The 21,550-nt window shown below is 39.8% G+C and overlaps 1 protein-coding gene across 1 annotated transcript in view; it reads right to left on the bottom strand.

Moving 5' to 3' along the window:
- plpp2b (phospholipid phosphatase 2b) overlaps nt 1-21,231 on the bottom strand; it is a 28,946-nt gene extending 7,715 nt beyond the window's left edge. Inside the window, exons 1-2 of the mRNA XM_017702268.2 lie at nt 20,728-21,231; nt 384-535 (exon numbers count right to left, since the gene is read on the bottom strand). Coding sequence (XP_017557757.1) covers nt 384-535; nt 20,728-20,788 — 213 coding nt within the window. The 5' untranslated portion in view covers nt 20,789-21,231. The remainder of the gene's footprint in view (nt 1-383; nt 536-20,727) is intronic.
- Nucleotides 21,232-21,550: the final 319 nt, after the last annotated feature.

Genomic DNA, 21,550 nt, shown 5'->3' with positions numbered 1-21,550 from the left:
TCAGCTCTGTGACTCTGACAGTTTCTCATTGCAGATTAAACGTATCAGGATCATAAAAGATCAGCAGAAGTTTATTTTACTGCAAAGGAGGATTATTTCTGCTGTGAAGCTGCAACAGGGCAGTAAAAGAGCCGCACGTTGCCGACCCTTGGTCTAAACAAGGATCACTAGAATTTCCTCACTGGGTTGATGAATTTTTGCTAGCATTCCGTGAAGTTTGTTTATACAGATCTCAACAGCTGAGAAATAAGCTGTGTTCATGGGTAGAGCATGGACAGATCATTAGGATTACAAGCCAAGCTTCTACAACAAATGGCTTTACACTCTCTGAAGAAAGGACACTGAACAATGGTTAGAAGAGGAGGGACGGAGGGGGAACTCACAATGATAACAGTGCAGGAAATGGCGACGGCGGCCATCAGTCCATGTGTGATGGTGTCGGACTTCAGAGGGTACATAATGCTCTCATCGTCACAGTGGATGCCGCGCTGGTACGGCCGGTAAATAATGTTCATAATCACGAAGGGCAGGGAGGCTGTGAGGGAAAGAGAGAGACTCAGTTTGAGCCTTATTCATATGAAACTTATTCAAGCTAGTTATGTATTTCTGGCAGTGTACAAACTCTGAAAACATCAAAACAGATATACAAAGTAGATAAGAATGTGTCGTTCATATGCACAAGATAATCTCTCATCAAAATTGTAGTGTTATCATATTACAATCTGAAACAAACTTTAAATAATGCCTTATATAGAACACGCTTGAATTTCAGAGAATAGTAACTGACACTATTAATCAGTTGGTGTGGTTCCAAAGGTAAAGCAGAGTTTGCGATGCAACAAATGTGACTGTCCATTCAAATTCATTCCTCTTGTGTTGCATAATCATGTTTTCGAGATCTGGTTTTCTACAAACAGACTGACTGGCACTGCATCACACTTTAATCGGAACATACAATCGGTGAAGGTCATGTGGAGCATATACAGAGTCATAAGAGCTGCCAAGGAGCTAAAGCAGTGAGACTTAAGATGAAAGTGTGTGTGAGACATACATTTAACATGGAAGTCATATGTAGAGTCAGCTGCTTCATAAATACATACTCGTGCACATTCCCACACTCCAGACGTCCTCACCACAAGGCCACATAAGACCAACTTGCGGCCGGTTGGTGATATAGATAAATAAATATAGTCTCTGCTAGGCTGTTTTGATGAATGGAAAGTATCCTTGAGACATGCCGTAACATCCTGATACCACCCCAAAAGCGCTGACATATGGATATATGATCCCCAACAACAACCCAGAAATGAGGAAGACATTACTGCAGTTCCTTCTGATTATCGTACGAGAGCAAGTCCAACATTCCTGGCATCTTACAAACGATCCGGTTAAACTCAAATGACACCTCTGCATAGCATTCACCTTAACCTTTACATGCCACATTTATTGAAGGTAATATGGTGTCACTGAATATTATAAAAGAATCTCTCTCAAAAAGTGCATTTTCAACTTATAACTTCAACAGCAGATATTGAGGTTTGAATCCCAGCTCAGCTCAGATTTCAAAATCAAAGATAAAGTCTGTTCAAATGTTTAACGCTGCCTCAAAGCCTGATTTATAGACAGAATAATATGAATATGCCCTATACTATATCAGTTGGCAGCCTCCAACCAAGAAGCTAATGCTTCAAGTACAGATGTTTTGCAGTATAGTAAGTCAACAGTGAAGTAATATTTATAAGGTAGCAAAGTGAGCTGCTAGTTTAACTGTTCGGCTAAGCACTGCTGCACAGCTACCACAGCCATTGGTGCCAGTTACAGACTTCTGTACTTGTTTTTGCTATACTTGGTGTACATGTGCTCTCACTCATGCACCTATTAACCTGTGAGAAGAGTGAACCTTGTCAGCAAAAGGCCCTTTTCTTTTTTCTTTAGTCTCAGAACCACTCATTTATGACACAGTGGGGCTTCTGAAGATGCAGAAAATTTACTGGACATAGTATTTACTGCATTTATGTACATTATTTTCTTTACATCTAGAAACGCATTGGACCTCATAAAATCAAACTTTTGTAACATAACACTTTTGGTGACGTATGAACTATACATATATACTCTGCATCTGATTCCTGAAACTTTCATACGAAAATTAAACAAGCAAAGACACCGTGGTCCACTGAAGAAAAGCCACCTGTTTACAGTTTATAGCCCAGATTTGTGGTTAAATGGGTCGACTTTCAGTAGAACAAAAAACTGAGAGTTCAGTTTCTTATATCATAAAAGAAGTACATCACCCATCTATTTAACTGGAATGAAGACAGTTACTGCCGTCATACGACACCCACCTTCTGAATGTAGCTTATGAAATATGAAAGTTATGAAGAATATGACAGTGCATTTTGGAACCACCGGTGGTCCTAAGGAGTTAAAAAGGTTAAAGCCTTTCCAGCAAGCTTACCGAAGCACTTGACAATGTGGTATAACCAGTAATTCTGGAAAGAGAGAGATTCGTATACATGGTACGTGTGAATTGCTTGTATCTGATACCTGAAATAAATTCAAGTTTCTCTGAAGACAGTCTTTTGTGTACATTCTTAAAAATGATGGTGCTTCAAGAGTTTTTAGTACAGTAAACAGTTCTGTATAGAACCGTGAACACGCAAAGAACCCTTTGCATGATTAAAGGGTACTTTGCATCAATAAATCATTCTTGCAATGGAGACTGTGCTGTAGATGGTCCAACGTCAAGCCTGTAACTATAGAATAACCCTTTGTAGTGCATTGTAGAACCCATTTCAAAAAGGTTCTTTGTAAAAATCTGAAACACGTTCTCCATCAATCTGATGAATACTTTCATGAAGAAAAGAACCATTTAATCATGCAAAGGGTTCTTTGAGTGTTCAAAGTTCTATACAGAACCATATTCCTTTCTAAAGAACACTTAAGGGAACCATCTTTTTTAAATGTGTATGGTTTTCTGGGTTAAAATCTATAACCCTATACATCTTATGTGGGCATGTTTTCATGATTGCATGAGAGCAAAGAGGTAAAACCTGCAAAATCAGTAGGCTGTGAAGAAAAACTGGCAACCTACAACATAGACCAACCAAAAAAGGTCATAAAGTATAAGAAATAACGAGCATGCTGAGAATATTACATACCCTTTTTGCTTTGTTATACAGCAATTCAAGACTTGTTCCATTAGTTGAATCATTCAGACTGCTAGACTCACATGGTCCAAGTGGAACACACACTGCACAGAACGATGCCAACATTCATCAATTTCATGTTTCGTAACCAAATAAGCTGGCTAAATCTGACTGGTCCCTCATTTCTGCAAATCCACATGTTCTAAACTGCAATTAGGTTACAGTTCAGTGACATTTAGAACTACATCCCACAGAGGGTCTTCCACTGAAGAGATGCTGCTTGTGCCAAACCCACATCTCTGTGGAATGTGGGTCATATTTCCAGTGTTTGTTAAAAAGTTAATATCATGGAAAAATGTATGTTCCTCACTTAAATGTAGCATGTAAACTTCAAAATGTACCATTCATGATCCAGTCATACATGGAAACTAAGCTGCAAAAACAACAGCACATTTTAAAGTAATTATTTCTTTGATGTCAGCCAATCAGAACACAAGTCCTTGCTACTAAATATTCCACAGTTAACTGTCAGTGGTATTATAACAAAGTGGAAGCAATTAGAAACGACAGCAACTCGGCCACGTAAAATGACACAGTGGGGTCAGCGGATACTGAGGTGCATAGTGCGCAGAGGTCGCCAACTTTCTGCAGAGTCAATCGTTACAGACCTCCATACTTCATGTGGCCTTTGGATTAGCTTAAGAACAGCATAGAGAGCTTCGTGGAATGGGTTTCCATGGTCGAGCAGCTGCATCCAAGCCTTACATCACCAAGCGCAATGCAAAGCGTCAAATGCAGTGGTGTAAAGCACCGCCACTGGACTCTAGAGCAGTGGAGACGTGTTCTCTGGAGTGATGAATCAAGCTTCTCCATCTGGCAATCCGAACCCGATGGACGAGTCTGGATTTGGCGGTTGCTAGGAGAACAGTACTTGTCTGACTGCATTGTGCCAAGTGTACAGTTTGGTGGAGGGGGGATTATAGTGTGGGGTTGTTTTTCAGGAGTTGGGCTCAGCCCCTTAGTTCCAGTGAAAGGAACTCTTAATGCTTCAGCAGATCAAGAGATTTTGGACAATTTCATACTCCCAACTTTGTGGGAACAGTTTGTGGACGGCCCCTTGCTGTTCCAACATGACTGCGAACCAGTGCACAAAGCAAGGTCCACAAAGACATGGATGAGCGAGTTTGGTGTGTAAGAATTTGACTGGCCTGCACAGAGTCCTGACCTCATCCTGGTAGAACAGCTTTGGGATGAATGAGAGTGGAGACTGTGAGCCACTACTTCTCATCCAACATCAGTGTCTGACCTCACAAAAGCATTTCTGGAAGAATGGTCAAAAATTCACATAAACAGACTCCTAATGCTTGTGGGAAAAGTTGAAGCTGTTATAGCTGCAAAGGGTGGGCCAATATCATACTAAACCCTATGGATTAAGAATGGGATGTCACTCAAATTCATATGCGCGTGAAGGCAGCTAAGAAAATACTTTTGGCAATATAATGTATATACAGGAGAAAGAAAAAACATACATGAATAAGGGTTCTTTGTATAATAAAGGGGTTCTTCAGATTAAAATGGGTTCTACATAGCAACAAAAACATTCCTCTATTGTTACAGATGCTATATATTGGTGTAATACAGAATCTTTTTGAAAAAGAATCTACAGAATATAGATGTAGAACCATCTACAGCACATTCTCCATCAATCTGAAGAAGCATCTCTCTCTCTCTCTCTCTCTAATCTGGAAAAAGTTGGAAATTTTTCATATATAAACAAATTCATTTTGGCAGATGAACCCACACAAATGTCATAAGTAGACGTCAGGGAAGAAAAAGTACAAGAAAACTGTTGGATTTCGGCTCTTTATATCCAAAAAGACTGTCAATCTGCCTTTCAACATTTTTAGCCAAATTACCAAAATCAACAAATATTTTTTGTGTGTTCCAAATCACATTCCCAGGCATGATGGCAAAAAATCTTCCTTATGAAGTGCATGATATAAACTCCAGTCTTGGCTCTGCTTTGAATTGAAACAGGTGGTCCCTTCCCTGTGTAGCCCATTTTAATGACACAGACAGTCTTCAGCCACCTGGAGCTCCTGCATACACAAGTGGAAGCTGGTTTACAGCTTGATGCACATGTGATGCAAAAGTATTTAAAAAGAAAAGAATAAAGAAATTTACATGCATGTACATGTATGTGGGTGCATTACAGATTTTGGAAGTTGGGGATAGAAGACTATATTTAATATTTATCATGTACATATCTGCTGATGACTACACCAACACCCATATATAAACACAAAATCTCAGTTAAAAGGGCTTTTTAGGAACCCATTTTGGCACCTTCCCCTTTTAAGAGGGTAATAACTGGCCTCTTGGTGCTATCTTAGTCCTAACACACAAAGGAAAACACAGCTTTTCATGTCTCCATCTTCACCTTGGTTAGGCGGGTCGTTATGTCATCCATTATGTTATCTATGATTCGTATGAAAAACAACAGACTCCAAAGGAAACACTAAATGAGGGATAACTTGTAACGTGTCATTGCCATTCCACATTCCAAAGGCTCTACCAAAGAGCTCACCACCAACCACCCATGGCTGAAGCTGCATTGTTTTCAAGTCTACGTCTAGTCTACTATGACTAGAGTGTAAAAGACAACTATTGTAGTCTAGCCATCTGTTATTCCATGCGAGACATCAAGAATGACTACCATCACCAACACATTTGAGAACAGAACTGAGCTCATATCAATGCATCAAAGTCAGTGCAGCGTCACTGAACACCTGCACAGTGGTGAGTAATATAGGAAAGTATGCTACAATACTTGTTCCTGAGCATATCTTGGATATCATCAGTACTTGAAGTACACTGACTAACTACATGCCCGATTACAAAATGAGCCTAATTTGGCAGCACAACAGGCATCTGGAAGTTATAGAAAAGTAACAGACATAAGGCAGCACCATGGTTCAAGTGGGTGAAGTGAACCGCAGGGGGGCAGCATACTGAACGATCCAACAATATACTACGTACAATCACCTCTCTAAGTGACTTTAATTGTTGCCAATTCAATTAAATACATCCCGATTATAAATTAAGACTGATGTGTTTATATGCTCACTCTACTCAACAACCTGACTCCATTTACATGCACATTATACGTAATACGATGCAAAATTACGCGCATGCATAGAGAACCACTTAGTGTAGACGTTACCATGACAGTGAGCATCATGCGAGTCCAGTCAGAGTGAGACGAGCTATAGTTTGTTACCTGAGTTTTCAGCTGATGTGCTTGTGCTTTCAATTACTTTAAAATGATGTCAAACTCAGGAAAACGTCCTTCACATGTACTTATGAAAGAAGGGTAAAAGGAAGGCGTCCTGTTCCGACACACACAAGCTGGACGCCCGTCCCATCGCCATCTTTTAAAGGTCACAGCATAAACCTCATCTCGTCTGCAGACCAGTTTCTGCTCCGCCATGTTGGGCATTATAAACTTTGGCTCTGACTCGACGCAAATGCACAGAACATACTTAAACTTTCCAATTAGGACTGTAATCATGTACAGGCGTTTACACGGCTATTATTCTTCTATTTAACAGATTATTTACAGGATTACCTACCTCGTTCAGTTGGATTTGATACTCATCCCTAATGATGAACATGATGTCAGACTATAAGGCCATATGGACCTAGATAACTGATGCCAAAGGGCCTTAATGCAAATCAAATTATCACCAGACAGTAACCAGACAGTTCATAATGATAGCCAATTAATTTAACACAAAGCAAGAGAAGTTCTATGATTTTGAGAACCATAAAGCCTATAATGACAGGCCTACACAAGATGCCCCCCATTGTCAAAGCCTATGATTCAAGCCCTGTTTACAACGCTTCAGCTGAGAACAACACCAGCAGCTCAGTGAAACGATAGTAATCCACAGATGCTGTCTAAAACAGATGAGCAAATGCCTCTCATTTTTTGCTCTGCAGTGAGAAATGCAGAACACGCTAGGCTACAAACATCACATTACAGCTTTTATCATTATCAATTACATAAAATGGAGATGTTTTGGTTTGGTATTTCAGACACGTCCTGCTTCTCGTGGTTAACCACTCAGACAGAGAGAGTCTAGAGAGAGGCCAAAAACAATCATCACCTTGACAAATATGCACGTATAACAATATTTCGATAACCAAAATGATGTTGAAGTCAAAGTCCACCATTAATTTATTTAATTTTCAGTAAAAGAGGGCCTTTAACCACAAATTGTTCCTTTTTCAAGAGATACTTTTGAGTACAATATAGATGTAAGATAATCCATCTGCATAAGGAAAGATAAAGTTTAAAAAAACTGCAGTTTCCAGAATTCAACAAAATGATTAAATGATGCAGAGAAAATGAGACCACTAACAACCAACCATGCAAGACCTGGTAGACCACCAAAACTGTCACCCTTAGATAAACAATCCTTCATATTTGAGAAGGAGGGGGAAAATCCATCCTTTCTGTCCATCCTTCCACTGTAAGAAGACTACAAGGCTGAAAGAATGAAAGCATGTGTAGCTGTAAAGAAGCCCTTACTAAGCAAAGGAAAAAGACAAAAAAGGAAGAAGAAAATTTGCACATCAAATAAAGAAACTGTTGGTGTTCTCAGAACCTAAGAGTCCAGATCTCAGGGATTTCATTTGATTGTGAAGAGTAGAAAATGTAACCAACTTCTAAGACTGAACTTTGGAGGTGTGGGAAAATATCCCTGCAGATTTCTCTGATAAACTGAATAAAAGTCACAATAAGCTTGCAAAGGCTGGTAAATATACTCTGAACTTTTGTTCTGATGCTGAAACTTAATTTAGTAAAAACCTTACTCAGTAGCTGTTGGTCTATGACTTTCTAGTCTTATAGATCACATATTGTATTACTTCAGTAGCTTCAACTGCAGCCTAGGGGGAAAAAAATTGAACTTCTTCCACTCATCTAATTAGACACACAGCCTTCAAAGAGAGACTGATAAATTCCTAAGACAACCATTAAAGGGCTCCATGTGGGGATAAACGTCATGAATACCAGGAGAGTAAGTCTCCGATCTCTCAACTTTCAAACTTGATTATGATTCTTTAAGAAAAGCTCACACAGATACAGACAGACTTCATATAATCAAAACAAGCTTTTTTGCATTTCTACTTTTAAAAATAAAAAAAGCGCGATTGTTGAATATTATTATAGGTGATTGCAACTGACGCAGTTGAACAGCTACTTTTCACACTGATGCATCGCAAATCACTTTCATGGCAAGTGGCTGAAGTCCAACCAGCCAACACAATTAACAGATTTTATAGGAAATACGTTTCACATGTGCTGTTTATAAAAAATCTGAAGGTAATTTCAAAATGAATTCATGTACGGTTTGGAAAAAACATAAGGCTTCGCTTCATCCTTCATCAAGGCTCATCTGCTTACAGCGAGACACATGGAAGGAGGTCTTAACCGCCTAATGACATTACTGAACCGATCAAACACAGATGTGAGTTCTGAAGCACATGGGTGCAAACGGCAAAGCCTTTCAATGCCAAATGCAGACTATTCAAATTTCATCTCTTTCAACTCAGCTCGACTCTGTCCAGGCTCTATTCAGTCATCAGGAACAGCTGGAGCCCATCTGCTACCCATTAAACAACAAAAAAAAGGCTCACCCACTCACTTGCAAACCTATTTACTCGTTGTCCACAGTTTTTTTTTTTTGCAGGAAGCCAACAATGCTGAACATCAGCACCTTCTCTCAGGCCCGACACGGCATGCAGTTGGAGCAGATCCCATAACAATGGCGATACCTTTTACACCCAGTTGAGACTTTGAAAGACAAAGGATCTGCACGGCTCTCTGCAACCTCTGCATTTTGTTTGCCAGTTGGAGCGTAACTCTCTTCCACCAAACCATGAATAAACAAATGTGTCTTTTTTCCCCTTTTTCCCCCCTCCAGATTACTGCCTGCCTGGAACATAATATTAGAAATGAATGAAGATGAAAGATACATGGCTTTGTTTCAGAGACGATGACTAAACATTTCCACAGTCCACTCTCAGATACAATCTAACGAGGGGCCTTTCTTCCTGGACAAATGCTTTCCCCAACAATTTATCCACACTGACAAAACTCATTATGATAGTCCATCTGTCAGACATACAAACCAGTTACCTATTTTTGACCATTCTTTCAAAACATTCATTTATTCTGTAGCTGTATGTGTAGGCTGAAAAGCCAGCACTTCAAATGTCTCCACTTCAAAGCCTTCATCTCACAGGTGGGAATTAAGCAGTTATTTAATTATGTTTGGACCTTGGAAATGCAGAGCTTTGGAGCTGTGGTTTCCGAGGGTTCTGGTCCACACCCAGCAACCATCGTAACACCTGGGGCTCCTGTAAAATCAACAAACACGTCTCAAAGCCAAGGATGCAGTCGCGGCGGGCTGCATTTTTAAGCCGTTGCGTCACTGTTGACCGTTCGGTTTTGTAGAACCTTTTAGCTGCAGCTGATGTTTCTGAAAAATCCAAGGACACAACTGATGCATTCCTTCCAAGACCTTTAATCATCCACAGTCCATCACGCAAACTGAAAACCAATTTTTTTAAAATGGCAGAAAAAGCTGCTGTTTTTGAATAGATGCTTTGTGTCACAGGGCTTACATAACGGTCTGTAAGGTCTACTAAAGCCACTTCAGTTGTTAATGAACCATCACTAGTGAATCAGCATCAATTAGCACAACTTCTACTGTTTTATAAAAAAAAAGAATAAAAGAAAAAAAGTTCTACACAGAACTACATACAACACATTCTGCATCAAGCTGAAGAAACATCATGATGCAGAGAACCATTTAAGGATGCAAATAGTTCTATGAATGTTCGTTGTTCTATATAGAGTCATTGCTTTTATTTAAAAAACATTTTTTAAGAGTATAGGCTGAATATTTCAGTAGCACGAAAATGTAGTAGCACATACAGGAGGACATTTGAAGACAAGTTTTGTTATTCAAACATGGACAAGGGAAATGTTTTAGCCACTGTGAGTCAGTGTTTTTTGTTGGATAAGGCTTTAGGCCCAATCTCATTTCTTATTTTTATCCCTACCCCTTGCTTTTAAATGTCACTTTGCCACTTGAAACTGAGTTTAAAGGGGTAGTGGTCTTCCCTATGAAATGGGACACTCAAATAAAGAAGAACATTACTTGATTAACAGGCAGAGGAGGGTAAATTTCAGAACCTCTGTGCTGAGCTTTACTTAATTTTAGAGCATCATGTATTTATTATCATTCACCCCTAATTCTAAGGTAATATGAGGCTGAAGTCAGCTATTCTTCAGTTTTTGTTTATTAAATTTAGCTAAGTAGCTATCACATCAGCATATTAGTAGTAATTTGTATGCCTGTCATAAAGAAAAGGACCATAATATGTTGAAAAATTGAATAATACAATGGTTATCAGAATTTTTTTAATAGAGAAAATAGTCACATTTTTGGGTTTCCTTGGCCCTCATAACACTGTTTGGAGTGAGACTCCACCTAACACAAAAACCTAACACTTCACCCTACCCCTTTATCTCAACAAAACCGGGACCACCCTGCTTCTAGGTGTGAACGTGTTAAACAAAGGGGTAGAAATGGGATGGTCCTTAGTGATGAATACCTGAGCTGATGAGATAAAATTAGTGTAAAGCATTGTAAGGCGGGACTCTTCTACAAAGTATTGTTTTGTCGAGGTACCACTTATAATAATCAAGTGTCTTCTCCCTGTAATAGGTCCTAGCTATCACAGCCAGTCTAGAGATAGAAATTCACAAGCTTGAGCAAAACTGTTGCCCTGCATATATCAGTACACAATGTATGTGATCACTCGAACTCTCCTCCTCATTCATTCTTCTTTTCCTCCCTGTTGTGCACATCCTCCCACTCTCTCACACAACTAAAAATATACAGGGTGGAATGGGGCCTTGCTTTATTTAGCTCAAAATAATGTGCAATTACAGCACAGAGGCAGCAATTTCTTTAAAACAGAGGGAGTCTGGAGCGCTCATGGCTTCAGTGCTCCTGGTGGAAGTCAGCTAGACTCATTAAAAGGATGAATCTAGCAATCTTCCTGAATTTGCACTTGCGGGACACAAATCTGAGAGATGGGAACGAAGTGTACTTTTAACATGTGAAGACCGGAAAGATTATTATAGGTCTTGAGGCTTTGATTCCAAGCTATATTTAAGCTGAGCCTCTGCTTCAAGTGCTATTTATATAGTGTCTGTAAAACGCAGGTGTTGAAGCATCATGAACGCTCCCCACCCACACAGGACGACTACTCTACAGCAATACAACATTGGTGAGATTTTGGCAGACCCGTTTAACTGTTTCATACCATGTGTTTTGTCTAACACATTCCCACAGGAGGTAGATTATTCCATATTAAGTGGGACTTTGACCCGGAGACTGATCTAGCCAATTCTGCCATACACACCTTGTGTTTTCATAGGACAAGTTTACATTACAGGGTTAAATCGAGCCATTTACATATGCGGTCACAGGTGGACATATATCTGATAAGAGGTCACATGAATGTAATGAGAACAGTTACATCAGAATTTTTTATTTATTTATTTTTAACTTACACACTTGACAGTGCACACGCATAGCTTTGTGGACACCCAGTGTTTGGTTAACTTATTGGCAAAATGAGTATGAATATGTGGGATACATAGGTCACTACCAACCACAGGAGGAAAGGAACCATCAAGGCACAATGATTAGATCTGAGCCAAACTAGAACTAAGTGATAAGGCTAATATGAATGTAAACCTGAATATAACATCTTTTCTGCACATTTAGTTGTTTTCTGGTTATTGAACATATTGTAAAAAAATAAAACAAACTATAAAACAGCCATAACTATTAACCATTTTGCATGAGTCACATTTAATATTGTTCCCCAAATATGTTAAATTCTGCAAATAAACAGTAAATGTGCCTTACAATGTAAAGAAATAGAGGATATGTTAACTAACTGTCACTTAGAAAACTAACAAAAACATTTGATGAGGGGTACCCAAACTTTTGCATATAATTGTACTTAGCTATGACTTTGTGGAGGAACGCCAGCAGCCCTGGCTGCTTTTTGAGTGAGGTACTCTTAGCCCACTCACACTGAAGCTATGAGGAGAATTTCAGCCCTGACTGCTTTAAGAATGAGGTACAATACATGGCTGCCAACCAGAACAGAGTTCATTTACATACATCAGTCTTAAAGGCACCGTAACAAAAACAGCTTGTTTAATTCTAAAAAAATAAAGAGGTTGCAAAACAGTTGGTAGAAAATATTTGACAGTTTTTGTTACATAACACCACACAAACGTCATAAGTAGAGCTCAAAGGCAAAAAAGAAAAATATCGCCATGACATCTCAGTAGTAATGTTATCAGATTAATCAAGCCTAAAGTACATCATGTCTCTTCCTTTCTTCCAGAGCATCAGAGGGTAAATAACCCGGTGGAATGTTTTATGCCCGGCGTTGTAGGTTCAGCTGGACACTTAGAACTGAGCTGGCATGCTCATCTTGCTGCGGTGATGCAGTCTGAATGAGCCTGGCTCATATGGAAGGTATGTGCTGAACGTACAGCCTCTGCAGGTGGGTCTGGAATTCTGCTTCACGCAGGAACGCCCTCCTCTTTCCTTCTCATTAATGTAATCCCCCCGGCTCACTCTACTTTCAAACCCCTCATCTCACACTAGTGCTTCTTAAACAACACCTGGTGAGTTAGAGCAGAAAAGCTCTCAAAGAGGCCACAGGGCTTTTTCAGCCACTTGTGCAGGGTGTATGCTATAGCAGAAAGGCATGACAAAGTTTAGATTTATATGGCTATGACTCATGCAGCGCTGCCGTAGTTTGCTCAAGATAGGACTGTACTTAGTCAACGCGATGTTACCACTGTTAACTATGCCTTCAGCATTATATCTTCAGGTAGGGCCACACGACACATTACAAAGATCAACAGCAGATGAGAGAGTCTGTCAGCAACCTGAAGGTCATTTGACCTGTAGCAAATCTCCCTTTTCCAGCCTCAAGTCAACAAAGAGTATAGTGGGGTCCAAAAGTCTGAGACCACCAGAGCAAATGCTTCTAATTTGAATTCCTTTCTTGCAAAAGCCTCTGATCAGTAGATCAAATCAACCTGAGAGTCGTCCAAACAGCTTGATCATGAGAGGGTAAGACTTAAAAACAAGGGTCTTAATAAGGTCAGGATCACAAATTTGCTTAAATCTGACGAGTGACCTGGAAGTGCAAAATCCTCAATATTTTCTCTTCATTTTACTTTTCATAACAATATTTTGCTTTAAATCTTTCATAATTCTAAAACTTCCAGGTTTAAATAAAACAATTCCAGAGGTTCAATGTGATCTCAGATTTTAGGAGCCTTTGAAAAACTGTACATTAAATCACAAGTAAGATCTTTTTTCCCACTGTGCTTTTTAATGTTCGTAGGTTGCACTGATACCACTGTTTCTCTTCCGATATCGATACCTGATCCTCAAGTACCTGCCGATATGATCCTAACTCTGTCTAACCTAACTACATAACATATAAATCTAGATATTTATACTATTATGCTTTTTAAATATTTGATTTTGGTAAAAGCAGTGTTGTGTGTCATAGATAAAGCATATTAAGCTTGAATAAACAGCACTCACAGGTTGGAGAACTTCACATCTGGATGGTTTCAAAGCATGGTTTAATAGTTAAATGCTTAATTAAATTTGATGCATTAAAATGATGCATGAAATATTGGTGTTACAGAATTTGCATTGTGTGTTTTTATAACTGCTTTTCGTGAAATGATCCCACAGCAACGACATGTTTCTTGCTTCAGTTAAGCTCCATCTACAGGTGCCCTAGTAGCGGCACTAGTAGTGCATGTATGTGTCAGAAAATGATTCATGGTATCGGTATTCTCTACTGCCAACATCGACAGTGAGTGTGTTTACATGCACTCAATAATCTAATCATTATCAGATTTCTGCAGTTATCTGACTATTCAAATGGTCAACTAAACATCATTCACCGATTTATTAGATCTGGTTAAGGTCTAGAAATGCAATTAAGAAATCTGATAAAGAGAGATGGATTTTAGCTGAGTAATCAGATCTCTCAGTGCATGTAAATTCTTACTCTGATTTCTTTCGGGTTTCTCAGTCTGTGCATGTGTGAAAACAGACCGGAGTACCAGAAATAAGTGAGCGGCAATGCTGCGGGACGGGAGCAACACTGAAACAAAACACATGCCTGATAAAAAGAAGGATATAAATATTCTTTGTCTTCTGGATGACGCATGTTCATATTTTCAGGTAAAATGGTGCGGTTTTTTTTTTTTTTAATGAAGTTTGAGTTTTACATTACGTTGATGTCCCATCTTCTTGTGAGTTTATTGGCTGGTTGTAAAGCAGAAATCTGATTACTGCCTGACTCACATAGACCCAGAGTTTTCACACTGATCTGATTATGAAAAGTGCATGTGAATGTGTTGACTGCATTACTGACAAATTCTGATTTCCTAGTTATCAAATTATCAAGTGCATGTAAACACACTCACTGTATTCAAGCCAGTATTGGAGTCAATGCCAATGAGGCACCAGTGCAACACTAAACATTAGTAACTCACACTACATTAGAACTAACTAGGTTAGTTCTGAACTGCTCACATGCTTTTAAGCTTTCAAACGAAACAACACAATCTGTTTTAAGATGTGGCAGGACGATATATGATGTGTTGGCTAGACTAGCCAAACCAAGCAGCAGTGCTCTGTAAGCTGGAAAGTATGTAACAGTTTATAATCTGCGGACAATAATGGGTATTCAGTGAAGACGGTCATCATTTAAAGGTTTACAAAATGAGCATAAAACAAGGCAAGGCAAACATTTTAAATGATATAATTCATCTTCGAATAAAAGTTGGAATCATTTCAATGACAATTCGTCTCATTTTGTAAATATATATTTTCACGAACAAGGAAAGTCTTTCTGCAGCAGTGCCTGCTTTTTTCTCTCCCGTGGAAATCACATGAGAACTCATGACGAAAATTTCCCAAAGCAGTGGAAATAGCGCATGTGTCCCAGGAGGCTTACAGGAATTGTGATTCTGAACTTGAAGAGAGAGGTCAGAGCTATGCGAATGTGGAAACACGTAAAGGGCTCTACACGATATTGAAATTCAGCAGCACAAAGAAAAGAAAGGCTGCTTAAAAAGTGTTGAAACTTGCCATTTGTCATGCTCTGCCTCTGATAATTCTGCTGTACCAAGCTCAAAAGTAGAACAAAATCATATTTTATACTGTTTAATTCATTGTGATCAGTTTCGTAAATTCTACTCCATGTCAGGATTTCGCCGCACACTTCAGTCAGAAGAACGGCCAAATCAACATGCATGACTGCCAAATGACTGAGCCACAATGCCAGAGGTATTTGATGGGACGAGTGCCATCCTGGACACAGACTAAGCCTAGTCCTAGGCTAAAAAGGATTTGTCCTTTTCAGCAGATAATCACCAATCACATTATAATTTGGTCTGACGCTTGGTTTGACCGGTATTCAAAAAGCTGGCCCCCAATCATTACAGGGCAGCCTCTTCAGCAGACGGTGCGAGCTTAAATCCAAAATGCTAGGCCGTGCAGTGAGCCAACACTCAGCCTGTGTGTCTGGGCAGACAGGGGGTTTATGCAGACAGAAGGAGGACAGTAGAGGGTGGGGGACCGACTGGCCTGGATAGAATGTCAAACACAAGGCTGGGAAAAGGATTAAAGCAGCCAGAGGTGGCCAAGTCCTGCACGTTTGCAGAATTTCCTCTGGTAGCTGCCTGGACCCACTACTGAGTCTTGATGTTATTGCTAAGGCAATCTAAGAAGCAGTTATTTATTTGAGAATGTCTGAATCAGCGCAGGGAATTTCCCACCTTTTGTTACGAGCCAGATGTCCACAATTACCTCAGAGATACAAGTCTTTTCAATAGATTTCAGACTTATTAATTTGGCAGTGATTCACCATTGTTGATAATGGGCATGCATTACCATTTGGTCATTCTCTGTTTCAGTATTTTAGAATTCTAGTCAATAAAAAACAGCGGTAGTTCACTTAGTATCAGTATTAGTAGTTCAGGAATTAGCATTGTTGGCTGACACTGTATTGGAAAAGTCAGCAGAAAACGCTGGCTTAGATATCGAAGGGAAAAAATAGGGATCGGAATAAAAATCCATGGCCGAAACCCACATTCAAAACGGGCTTCAAAACCAAAAAAAACTCTGAAAACAAACCAAGAACAGTTTAGTCTTCCAGTGAATTCCACGATTTTGTATTTATAAGTTGCACTTTTGAACTTTTCAAACACTGAGGCTACAGATGGCATCAGAGCAGTAGCAGGTAGTTTCTTTCCTGCTTCTGTTGTTCTACTGTATTCTGTGTATCCAATAGGATGTTGTGTTTTCGAATGGTATTATACTTGCAATGGAGAACTTCTCGGGTGTTGTTTACCATCTAGGTACTCGGCATGAACAGTAACTACAGAATGCTTGTTTAATGCCCTTTGTAAAAACTGTGAAACAGTGCCAAACAGTCAACATTCACTGTTGATCTGCTGCTGCTCAAACTGTTTGAATGCGAGTGCCGTGATGGAACAGCATTTTTTACTTTTAATCTATTTCCTCTTTTCCATTACTATTTCATTTCTTTGTCTTCAATTTTGACACTACATTGTAGGCAAACTTAATGCTTGTATTTTCTTTCATCAGTTTCATCTTTTTCCCCCCATTCTTGTGCCATTCATTCCATAATAATTATCCGCTGAAGATTTTTGGTCACTGAAATTTCAGTGCATCTCTAGAGAAAAAATCGGATTCAATCTTGTAACAAATCTATCGTGAGACAGCGGAGACTCACACTGTGTGATGTGATGCCAGCTACGCGTTTCTTCCTGTGGGGCAGATGAGCGTTTAACTAGCATGATAGCCTACCTTTTGGTGCTCATCTTTAGTAGTGTTTAAAGAGGAATTATCGGTTTGGTACCGTCCGATATTCAAGGTTTCAGTATCGGCATCTGAACCGAAAAAATGTTGTATTGTGCCATCTCTAATTTCAACCATAGAAACAGATTCTATTGACATAAATTCTTTAAATGAATACATCTGATCATGATAAAAAGTATTCAAATTTGGTGGATGCATGGTTATTTTAAAACCTTACCCTTGCTTATTTGTTTATTTCTAGGATCCCCATTAGCTGCTATCATGACAGCTGCTATTCTTCCTGGGGTTATTGCAACCTAGTGCAATAACAATAATCGAAACAAGTCACGCAAAACATAGCAGGAGAATTTGGAACATAAAATAAAAGCAGAAAGATGATTGAAAACAGCAAAAAAAGCACACTAAAGCATAAAAAAATCAAAACATTAAAAAAAAACAAAAAAAAAAATATCACACTGTTTACCCTTTTGATGCTTGGAAACAATGCCATAAAGCTCTCTTTTTTGCAATACAAAACCTGCTAAAGTTTCTACTCTGTATGCATTTCACCACAAAGTATCACACTGTTAAGATCATGTGGCAATAAGAAAATAAGCATATGTAACCAAAACCAATATGGCACAATGCCACAAACAGATGCTCAAAAACAACACACAGAGCCCTAAAGGTTCTCTTCTATGAAGGTACAGCAAAAAGACATCAGCTTGCCTACCCACAATCAGGTATGTACTACTAGAGTACATAGTTACGCAAGAGCCACTGTACTCAACAGACAGGAATTCCTACACCCTCATTGCGTGAAGATTTGCCTGAAGCGTGTTCCAAATAGCCATTATTCATTTTCCTTGTTCCAATCTTGCATCTGCACTTAAATTTACAGCCAAAGGCTGAGTATGAGACACAACACAGCTTCTTAAGAGCAGCCTTCGTGCATCATCATCATCATTCTCCTGAACAGGCTCTTACCAGCTCACAACAAACGAATCAACACATGTGCCGCTGACAGCATAATGACTATGCATAAGCAACTTTTCAAATGAGACATTTCGAAATCTCCATTTAAAAGAAAATGAGAAATGTGATGAAAATATGGGTGTAAAATTTTCGACACCGTATCAGAAAAGCAGAATCAAGATTATTTGAGCTGATCACAGTTATTTTCCACAGTCCTGTAAGCTTTCACGAGCATACGTTTACAGCAAGTAACAGGAGAGTAGTATTATTTGGGCTCAAGCTGAATCTATTGTCACTTGGGTGCTACCAAATAGGAAGCTTTAAGCCACTAAAGACCTGGACTTTATAATTGCATACAATGATCAAAAAACAAACTATTCATTGCAATTATTTATATGGCAATTCATGGTTAGCTAAAATGTCTTCATGGTGACAGGCCTAGTTCAGGTTTTCTGTATTGTTTATCGCTCTTGTATATTTTTGTAAAATCCCCATTTTGCACAAGGACAAGCTGCTTTGCAGTCTTTAGTTCTGAAGTAAAATTAGCATTTTTCTCAGTCAACCATTCTGAGTAGTATGAAACCAGTATACGTTCTGTAGAAAGAAGATACAGAGAGATTCACTCGAAAAAGGCCCCAAATATTCTGTAATAACTCTCGATGAGACGAAGCAATCTGATCAAAACAATGTGCAATGTACTCCTCAATATATGGAGCCTTGAACAAGCCGGGACGCCCCTGCATTGGAGCGATGAGGTAGGCGCCGGACAGCCATCACTACATTTAACCTCTGTTTGCAACTTTCAGGTGCATACCCCCGTATCCCTGTACCCCTTTGACACTTTGCATCGCGCTTTGTTATGTAAGACTTAGATGCAGATGCTCGGTCATGGAAGCCCATTCCATGAAGCTCTCTACGCTGTTCTTGAGCTGATCTGAAGGCCACATGAAGTTTGGAGGTCTGTAGTGATTGACTGCAGAAAATTGGCAACCTCTGCGCACTATGCGCCTCAGCAGCCGCTGACCCCGCTCTGTCATTTTATGTGGCCTACCAGTTCATGGCTAAGTTGCTGTCGTTCGCAATCACTTCGACTTTGTTATACCACTGACAGTTGACTGTGGCATATTTGGTAGCGAGGAAATTTCACGACTGGACTTGCACAGGTGGCGTCCGATCACGGTACCATGCTGGAATTCACTGAGCTCCTGAGAGCGGCCCATTCTTTCCCAAATGTCTGTAGAAGCAGTCTGCATGCCTGGGCGCTTGGATTTATACACCTGTGGCCATGGAAGAGATTGGAACACCTGAATTAAGTGATTTGGATGGGTGAGTGAATACTTTTGGCAATATAGTGTATGTTTTTTGGTTCAGATTGCTTCATCCTCACGGGAGTTACAACAGAATATTTGGGGCCTTTTTCGAGTGAATCCCCCTGTATTTTAACACGCATACATAATATATCAAAAATCTAACAGAACGGCGAATATATTGCAGGCCCAAATATCAGTTATCGGTGTCTCTGATTACTAGTAATCAATTGGCTCCTAATCATTACACCGTTTATACATATGCCAAGCTGGTCCTGACTGAACTCATGCAAAATAGTGTCAGACTAGAGAAGAGGGTCTCCACAATATGAGCAAAAACTACAACAAGGGAAAAGAATGTGAGAATGTGACATTTTGAGCTGGTTTCCTTGCCACTGAATAGCCTAGCAGGGGGACAAACTGCACTGCTAGTGATGATTCATCAGAAATAATGATGATTTTCGGTTAGCCCAGACCTGTGGGTCACGCTCTCACACAAACATAACACCTCCTGTAGAAGTAAAGTTAGTCTGAACAACGTTAAGGAAGGAGAGCATTTCTTTTTTCCTTAGGAAGAGTCAACACAACAAACTAACACCAAGTGAACACACCTCTGAATAAATGCTCTCCTCAAGGCTGCTGGCACTGACTTGGCAAACATGGTTCCACATTATTTTAGCCTCGACCTTAGCCACAAGTCTATTTGACCTAATTAACGCATGTTAAAAGTGGCCAAAGGACACACAGCTAGGTGTTACCGTTTGTTAAGCATTAGAAAGAACACGTTAGACGTATATAGTGTGATACCACACACACGTTTGAACGTCGTGTTTAAGTTCAGCGAAATCCGCCTGCTGTAGTCTGAATATTATTATATGGTTCACCGTAAATGACAGCGATAGCACCCGAAGATCAACAACAGGCTTCTCTCGTCGACACGGTTGAGAATAATATGTTGTTGTCATGCTGAAAACATAGAAGATATACAAGTACTGCCATCTTTCTCGTCACTATAAAAAGTGATTTAGTAGCTACGAAGCTCCATTTGGCTATTATTCAAATTTTCCGTTCCACCTTAAATGCTCCAGCGATTACGTCCCGGCGCGTGCACAGGCTCCAAATTGTCCATAATGTAACTTCCGCGCCAGTTAAGGTGGAACGGAAAAGTCGAATAGGAATTCAATTCTCTAAAACGTTTTAAAATAGGCTTTTGACTCCACATGTGTGGAGCTCGCAGGGTCGCAGTACTCTGGACCATCTACTCACCCACAATGACACACAACACGTCGATCAAGACGAACAGCTTCTTTTTCCTCAGGTTCGTCATGATTCACTTCTCTGGCTGGAGCTGGAAAAATCTCGCCAATCTGTCGCTTAATTCATTTGGTCGGAAGCAGAAGGTAAACACACACTCGCCAACCTGCACTGCGAGTTTTTCCGGCTTCGCTCTACCTGCCGAGCGCTGTTTACCTCAGTTGGGGAGAAGTGGAGTTCCTCACTCACTGACTCAGACTCGGACAGCTGTGGATTCAGAAAGTGACAACAAACCCCTTTCTGCGTTCGCTCAGCATCGTTTTCAACACCTCGGACTGAAACGAAGGCTCTCCGGTTCGCGTTCCCTTTTGAAGCAAGTCGGTAACGTTATGAAGTTCTCCTCTCCTCCGCTGTTTTCCATAAAAACCACGCCACAGAGTCCCTTCCCTTCCTCTCCACACCGCCTCCACCTTCACATGACGCGGCTGAGTGTGAGGGCACAGTCAGAGAGGCGTGTAGAGGAGCCTCAACTAAATAAAGGTCTTGTTACCTCAAAAAATAAACGCCTCGAGAAGATAGGAAATAAAAGCAGCAACCAAAACCAACTAAAAAAAGAATTAAAGGGAAAAATGCACTTCAACACATAATAAAGAGGAACATTCAAAATGGTTAAGTCAGCTGTTGAGACGTAAACAAAGTCATTCGGGGCGGTTTGGTGTGAGAGGCTCAGTTGTGGAGCACATTATCAGGTAAGAATTGTTCACAGTGGTGATGATAGGAACCAGACGTCTGAAAAACCTAGCTACCTCCCAAAAACGTTTTTTAAAAACCCATT

Source organism: Pygocentrus nattereri, chromosome 15, assembly GCF_015220715.1.
Source record: "Pygocentrus nattereri isolate fPygNat1 chromosome 15, fPygNat1.pri, whole genome shotgun sequence".
Lineage (NCBI taxonomy): Eukaryota > Metazoa > Chordata > Actinopteri > Characiformes > Serrasalmidae > Pygocentrus > Pygocentrus nattereri.
The sequence above is the reverse complement of the archived record's forward strand: the minus strand, read 5'-3'. Positions and strand labels throughout refer to the sequence as shown.